Here is a 7,710-nt window from a genome sequence, read left to right as displayed (position 1 = left end):
GAGGAGGAAATGAGGAGCCCCTCAAAGGAGCTTCTTGGATCGAGGGGGCCCAAAGCCGGGCAAACTGAACGAGCGCATCCAGCCGCAATCGTGGCAGGATACTGCCCGCGAGGGATGAGATCCACTCAGACCCTCCAGGCCCCACCTACAACCAGAAAGTGTGGTCCTGCTTCGGATGCCAAGAGCGCAGGCGCGCCTCCCAGCTCAACCAATCAAGAGGAAGTGAGGCGGGCGTTCGGACGTAAAGGGCGTACGCAAACAGGAAGTGTGGCAGTTTACCTACAGAACGGCGAGCGGCATCATGGCGGCCTACGAGCAAGTTCAAAAGGGGCCCCTGAAACTAAAAGGCGTTGCAGAGCTTGGCATCACCAAGCGGTGAGGCCCCGAGAGCCCCTCAGAAGTTTGTCTTCTGTCCCCTTAAGCCTCTTCTAGAGTCTCCGAACTCTTTCTCCCTGATGCGCCCTCACCTCTCCCCGCTTCTCCCCTCCCAGAAAGAAGAAAAAGAAGGACAAAGACAAGGCGAAACTCCTGGAAGCGATGGGAACGAGCAAAAAGAACGAGGAGGAGAAGAGGCGCGGCCTGGACAAACGAACCCCGGCCCAGGCAGCCTTCGAGAAGATGCAAGAGAAGCGGGTAAGGCTGGTGGGGAAGCTGGAGATGCTCCGCGCGATAGGTCTGAGTTTCCGGAGGTGGATGGAGAGGCAGGGCCAGACGACTCGAAATTGGGGTCAGCCCCGGGTGTCTCGGAGGGGTGTGAGCGGTCAGAGAGACCTGGATTCCGGGAAGATGGTATGCACGCTTGGGGCAGTTCCGAAGACAGGAAGAGCCTCTGGTCAGAGTGGACGGCAGAGAAGAAAGCTAGAGCTGGCATCGAAAGGCCAGAGCTGGGGGCTGGCTTTGGATTCCAGCGCAGTTGCTCATTTGCCCAGTGACAGGGCTAATGACGCCTCTTCTTTCTGCCTCAGTTTACTTATCTGTAAGGATCAGAATAGTGCTTTCTCCTAAAAGGGATGGGAACTTTAGATAAAGTCATCCAGATAAAGCATTTGGCACTCAGTCTGGCAAAGTCAGTCAGTGCTCCGTTGATGGTAGCTGTTCATGTTAAATGGTGATGCTCCCGGCTATAAGTTTCCACAAAGTCTGTTTCCATGATGACTTTGTTTGGCAGATTCAAATAGGTTGTGATTGTAACCTACGTCTGCTCCCATGAAGACGTTTGGCAGTGGTTGAGGTCATTTCTGTTTGTTAAAACTTCAGGGTGTGCTGATGGTGGTGGGAAGTAGTGCTACTGGCATCTAGTGGGATGAGGCCCGGGATCCTGCTCAACATCCTACAGTAATCAAGACAGCATCCCCCACAGCAAAAATGATCTGGCCCCAGATGTCAAGTGTCCAAGCTGAGAAACCCTAACCCTGTTCTGGGTGATTTTGTCCAGTAACATCATAAAGAGTTAACTCATCACTCTCAGGCTTAGTTGAGTCATTTTTTAAAAAGGCGGGTGGTGAGACTCACTGGCTTTGACGAGACCGACCTGGGTTCCATTCTGTCTCTACTGTTTCTTGGTGGTAGTATAACTCTGGGCAGGTTGGTTAATCTCCCACACCTCATTTTCTTCACCTGTAAAATGGGGGTGAAGTCCTTACCTAACAGGTTTGTGGTGAGAATTTAACAAGTGAATGCACTTAAGTTCCATCCCTGAGGTTACAGTCCCAGGCTGGGCTGGGATGTTACTCCGGGAGTGAAAGCATGGTGGGGGAGAGTCACCATCAGGTGACTAGTAACAGAATAGAACAGTAATAGTGGAAGCAATGGAAAGCAAAGGTTTGGGATTGATTTTGGAGCAAGAACAGCAGAATTAGGTGATGGACTGGGTGTGGACTGGGACATGAGGAATGAACAAGATTTTTGGTGGGATATACTGGGTAAATGAAGGTTCTATTTACTGCAGTAGAAAGGACAGCAGGTAGAGCAGGCTTCTAAAGTGGGGAATCAAGACCTTGGTTTTAGAGAACACTTGAATGTTGAATGGCTGTTAGACATTCAAATGAAGGACTCTTGTGAACAGTTTGAGATCTGAATCTCCAGTTTGGAGGAGAGGTCTAGGCCTCTCTGGACCTTTACAAACGTTCTGGATTGCCATTGGACTGGATGAGATCCTCTGAGGAGGCACAGTGACAGAGATGAGGTCTAGAATCTGAAATTGCAAATGATCACAGGAAGGAGGAAAACCAGGAGAGTGTTTCCTTTGCCGAGTGGAGAAAGTATGGGTGCCTGGGTGGATCAGTGGGTTAAGCCTCTGCCTTAGGCTCAGGTCATGATCCCAGGGTCCTGGGATCGGGCCCTGAGTTGGGCTGTCTGCTCAGTGGGGAGCCTTCTTCCCCCTCTCTCTCTGCCTGCCTCTCTGCCTACTTGTGATCTCTGTCTGTCAAATAGATAAATAAAATCTTTAAAAAAAAAAAAAGGGGGAAGGAGGAAGTGATCAACAGTATCAAGCTGTCAAGGGTCTTGTGGGGTGAGTACAGAGAGCTCTTAGTTGGAATGAGGAGGAAGAATGGCTGATTAGAGGGGATCATGGGGTGGGTGGGGAAAGGCAGAGGTGGAGATAAGACCCAGAAATAACTCTTGGGAGATCTGTCAAGAGGAACAGAAATGAATCTGTAGCTAGAGGATGGTGGAAGGTCAAGGGGAGTTTTTTGTTGCTGGCACTGAAAACTGGAAGTTCTGCAATGGGTTTTGTTTTGACCCAGGAGAGAGATGGGAGAAAGTGTGGGCAAAAGTAGCTGGAATTGGGAAATGCGGATTCCTTTGTAGAAGGGTGTTTGATTGAGCATAGTGAGCATGAAGGCTGGACAGTTCTTCGAAGAAGGGCCCATGGGGCAGGGCCCTAGCCTGAAGAGATAGGGCTTGGCATCTCCAGTCTCATCACCCACTGCACAGGCTGGTCCTCATTTTCTGTATCTGTGAAGTGGGATACCCTGTGAGCTTGGTACATGAAGTGGGGAGAGGGAAGGCAGAGCCCTACTGAGTGCCTGGCATTGGTGACAACTGGTTAGGTCAGTGTGGCCTCTTGTGAGGATGCACAGGCCTCACAGGGGCTCACAGCAGCAGGAAGAGAGGCAGGGATGGGAAAGCAGGTCAGCCAGGTAGCAAATGAGATGAGGGACAGGAAGGAGCAGCCAGGTGGTGGCTGACATGGTCTTCTGTGGGTTCTCCGTGGGTTGGCTCAGCTTACCTGGATAGTTCTCCGGCTTGCCTCGCTTGGAATCTGTGCAGTCAGATGGCAGCTGAGGTTGGAGCCCCAACGGGGCTGAAACGTCCAAGCTAGCATCACCATCACGTCTGATGCCTTGTTGCTCCTCCCATGGCCTCTCTCCCCACATGTCATCTTATACTCCAGGTCCTTTCTCTCCAGTAAGGTCATCAGAATTCCTGCATGGTGGCTGGCTTCCAAGAACACACAAAGGCTGCTGGGTCTTACATCTTTGGCCCGGCACTGGCACTGCATTCTGTTAAGTAAACTGAGTCACAGGGCCATCCCAGAGTCATTGTGGCAGAGAACTGCACTAGGGCACCAATACCAGACAGCATGGGTCACAGGGGGGCACCAAAGTTGGCCATAGTCACTCAGTCAGTAAACATAGAGCCAAGTGCAGCCCCAGGTTTGTCGGGCTCTGTGTCCCATGCTCTTAGCTCTTACGAGGTCCCATCCAGTTTTGGGAATGGTGTGGGGCAGGTCATGGTGGTACAAGATACACATTCCACAGTCACACTCATTGGGGCGATCTGGATCTTGGAGCCCTCGTGGCACTGTGTCACCAGCACCTACTTCCTTGAGCTCCTACCAGGTGTTGGGCCCTTCTCCTTCCTCATTTTTCATCCTTCTTCAAACCCCATCTGAAACTTTCTTTTTCTGCAAAATGGGAATGCAGTCAGTTGCCTGGGGATGCAGGAAGCACATACAGTTCCCAGCAGAGCCTGCTCACGTCAGTGCTAGTACAGTCCTTGCCACTCTGACCGAAGGGCAGTCGACCAGGGTTCCTGGTGGGACATATTGGGGGCTGGGCATCCCTGTTGGACCAGCCTGAAGAGTTAAGGGAGGGACAGGATGTACCCCCTGAGACCTCCAGCTGTGCTAGGTGTGAGAGCCAAGCTGGTAGGGGCTTCGGTCTTCCACCCCATGCTGGCCTGGGCTGTGTCAAGTGTGTGAACTCACCTCCATTTCTCTCCTCTCTTCAGCAAATGGAAAGGATCCTAAAGAAAGCATCCAAAACCCACAAGCAGAGAGTGGAGGTAAGTTACATGCCCAGTGGGGAAGACCAGGCTATGTAGCCTGGCAGAGGGAGCCACTGGAGTGTTGGGGTGGGGGTACCCAGCAGAAACGACACCTCCCCAGGGTCATTTAAGGATGAGCCCAGAGTTCAGGGCCAGGTGGCTTTGAGAGGAGGGCGCTCACAGAGGAGAGGCAGGATGTGGAGAAGTGGGAGTGGGCAGTGCCACACAGCAGTAGTGCCCTGTCTGAGGCTATACTGATGTGGGTTTTCTTCTCGGCTTTCCTAGGACTTCAACAGACACCTGGACACCCTCACGGAGCACTATGACATTCCCAAAGTCAGCTGGACGAAGTAGCCTCCCCATCCAGGGTATGGAGTGGCATCAAGGGGAAGTGGAAGGCAAAGTTGGGGTTATGTTTGGTGCCTTTGGTCTTTTCTAGAAACATACTTTTACACACACTCTTGCGTCTTCTGCTGAGACAAGTGCTTTCCAAAGCAGTATGCCCTCTTTCTGGAACTTGATTAAAGTAATAAGACTGTCCTTTTACTCTATTTTGGTTTGTCAGTAGCACAGAGGATAAACCTTTTTAGTTTGGACTGGAAATTTTTGCAAGTTTACCCAGAGATTAAGGTTATTTCTGTGTGTCACAGAAGTGTCTTTACCTCCCAAGTTGCATCTAACTCTGACAGTCAGCCAGCTCTCTTTCCCCAGATGAAACAGACTCCAGAAGATGAGGAGCTAATGCCCCCACGGGGCCCTGCGTGAGCTGTCCTCCCAAGCTTCCTCTAGCTTGGGGCTTAGGCTGTTCCTTCTGGAGCCTAAGGAAGCCGCTTGAACATTCATGGCCTTCAGAATGCCTCCCCAGCCACGTGGTTTGTGAGACAATGTAGTTTGGGAAGCAGAACGACTGTCTAAGGCAAGAATGGGATGCTTGCCTTGTCCCTATCTGAGCCTGTGGCTGGCGTGCAGCCTCTTCCCCTGGTGTCTCTAGAGGGTGTTGGCATGGCAGACATCACTAATCAAGCATGGCATCCCTTTGTAATAGAACCCTGACACAGCCTACCACACTACCCTTGACCCTGGGCTCTAAGCATCCCCTGGGTTTATTCAGAGTTGGCACATGGCATATAGCCCGCTTGGCCTTTCTGGCCTAAGGACACCTCAGGGGTGACAGGACCTGGGCAGAGCCCCAGCACAGACAGTGCAGTCAAAGGGGAGGACCCAGATCCTGGTGCTGGAGAGCCGTGATCTCTGAGGACCTACCAGTACCCTACTTGCTGAGGAACAAACTGCATATACTATTGGGAGGAAGACTCTTTTGACCTAGGTAGTGACAGAATAGCAAAGTCAAAAGAGAAAAACCAAGTGTTGTGTTTGAGGCTGTCACCTATGAATGGAATAAAGCAAAAAAATAGTTATTAAACAGAAGTCTGAGTGTCTTAATTAAAAGTGGTTTGGTTATCACTAGAAACACTGCTTTTTGGGTTATTGAACCTGTAGAATGTGGATGCTACAAAGTGACCATTCACCCTCAACTTGGAAGAAATTAGGTGACGTATTTTTTCACCTGTGGCTTGCAGCCCACCTGAGAGTCCACTCATTAGTAGTGGCTCTTTGGGGCAGGTTCCCCCTCTGCCTAGCGGAAAGGCACTTGGAGGGCTTTTTCATCCACGAGCCCGCAGCTGGGATTTGTGAGCATGATGGGATGCTGTGAAAAGCCATCGTCAGTACGCTGGAAGACAGCTCCTCCACTGCCCTGCCTACCTAATCAAAGCCGAAGGACTTAAAACAGCAGGATTTCTCTTCTGTGGGTTGACTGCTGGGCTGCACGGTTCTACGCCATGTGGTATAGTTCCCTTGTGTCACTGTGTTAATTTGCCTGGGGATTAGAAAGTCTAAGGTGGCAGCTACGCCTTCTTCAGAATCTCTGTGTATTCTATTTCGTTGGCCAACACAAGTCACATTTGGCAGACCCAGTGAGGGAGAGAACTCCATGGCCACGCATACCAGGAGACGTTCTTGATTCAGGCCATCACTGTTCTTCTACCACATTTCTCGAACTCTTGTGGATGTTAGACTCTCCTGGGAGCAGTAAGAACCACTGATGCTTCCTGGGGTGGGGTTGTCACTGAGATTTTTCAGAGCTCCTCAGATGACCCTAATAGGCAGCAAAGTTTGAGAAGCCCTGGTCTGCCACAGTGGGTCTGGTCTTTTCTGAGATGGTGCAGAGGTCAAATCTGGCTTATACATTAAGTGTAACTGCCAAGGACGGTGACTTGAATTCCGCCCACACACGGAGAAGGGAGGGTACAAATAATTTATGTAAACAGTGTTTATTGTCATGGTGCTCTTGGCACTTGGGAGTCTTGTTTCTTCAAGACTTTTGTCCAATCTGTTCCTCCCAGCCCTATCCCCGCCCCCCAATACTGATTTTAAACATCTAAACATTGCCTAGAGCAAGCCTGAAATACTCCATAATGAGAGGGGTCACCTCTCCTGGGTGGTTTTTCTTTTTGTCTTGTACTTTTTGGCATTTCCGTAGATTTTTTTCCCCAGGGAAGTGTATAATTTTGTAATTTTCAAAAGACATGTTTTCCTAAAACATTGAAATATTTTGGGCAAACTATGAGGCTAGGTATAATAGGGTATTGTACAAGACAGTTGAAGTCTGTCAAAAACAATCTCCCAGACGTTTTGTGAAAGAATGCTTCCAGCCCAGGATTTACTTAGGAGTTTTCTAAATACTCCAGTTTTCTTCTCTGGGTTTTCTTGCACTTCATCTTTATCCTAAGCAGAGGATGTATTGCAAAAGCCATCTTTCAAAACCCTGAAGGAGATAGGAGGAAGATTGCAGGGTTGTGGTCTCCAGAGCACTGTGATGGTTCACTAGGACAAAATGCAGGCATTTCTCCACATCCCGAGTGTTATTAAAAGCAATGAGATACCCAGTCGATAGACCAGGGGTCACAATTTGCATCACCCATTACGGTCACTAACTACAGAAACAAGAGAAGTGCTTTTCACCGAGGTTCGGTGGGGTGTGGTTTCCAGATCATTCCAGGCAATAAACAGGCACTGAAGAATGTTGACACTGACAGGTAACAAGCGGTGACTTGTTGGTAAGGCTGGATTGACATTCAGAGAGTCTGGCCTCTTTCCAAGTAACCACCGCCTTCCCTTTCCCTATAAAGCATATCATAATTGGTAACTATATTTATTCCTAGACTCCCCCACCAGACTGTGGGGTTCATTGGGACTGGGCCCAAGGTGGGTTCTGCCACCGGTATGTCACCTCACTTGGCCCACGGCGGGACGGGGTTTCCACCTTCCCTGACCTCCTCGCCCCGCCTGGCATTTGAGGAGTGCCCTGCTTCAGTCGGCCACGCCCGGTCCCGCCCCTCCGGGCCTTACTTCCGGGATGCTTGAGGCAGGGGCGGG

The 7,710-nt window shown here is 50.4% G+C and overlaps 1 protein-coding gene across 2 annotated transcripts; it reads left to right on the top strand.

Annotated features, from left to right (window-relative positions):
• Positions 1-234: 234 nt before the first annotated feature.
• On the top strand, positions 235-5,695 carry FAM32A (family with sequence similarity 32 member A). 2 transcript variants are annotated; one of them, XM_047698903.1, is made up of 5 exons: positions 235-375; positions 492-633; positions 4,237-4,290; positions 4,558-4,640; positions 4,984-5,695. In XM_047698903.1, exons 1-4 carry the CDS (start codon positions 302-304, stop codon positions 4,624-4,626), a joined length of 339 nt encoding a protein of 112 aa, XP_047554859.1. In that variant the 5' UTR covers positions 235-301; the 3' UTR covers positions 4,627-4,640; positions 4,984-5,695. The 2 variants fall into 2 exon arrangements, with proteins under 2 accessions (XP_047554859.1, XP_047554855.1); XM_047698899.1 differs by lacking the exon at positions 4,984-5,695 and having other exon boundaries at positions 4,558-4,812.
• The last annotated feature ends 2,015 nt before the right edge of the window (positions 5,696-7,710 follow it).

The sequence above is a fragment of the Lutra lutra genome, chromosome 1, assembly GCF_902655055.1.
Source record: "Lutra lutra chromosome 1, mLutLut1.2, whole genome shotgun sequence".
NCBI classification, from domain to species: domain Eukaryota; kingdom Metazoa; phylum Chordata; class Mammalia; order Carnivora; family Mustelidae; genus Lutra; species Lutra lutra.
Note: the sequence above shows the minus strand (reverse complement) of the source record. Positions and strands in the feature narration are given on the sequence as shown.

What these genes read in the sequence shown, in the direction of transcription:
- FAM32A (XM_047698903.1), top strand. Translation starts at nt 302, where the DNA reads ATGGCGGCCTACGAGCAAGTTCAAAAGGGGCCCCTGAAACTAAAAGGC. An exon ending in GAGCTTGGCATCACCAAGCG is followed by an intron (nt 376 to 491) that starts GTGAGGCCCCGA and finishes CTCCCCTCCCAG; the next exon opens with AAAGAAGAAAAAGAAGGACA. An exon ending in AGAAGATGCAAGAGAAGCGG is followed by an intron (nt 634 to 4,236) that starts GTAAGGCTGGTG and finishes TCCTCTCTTCAG; the next exon opens with CAAATGGAAAGGATCCTAAA.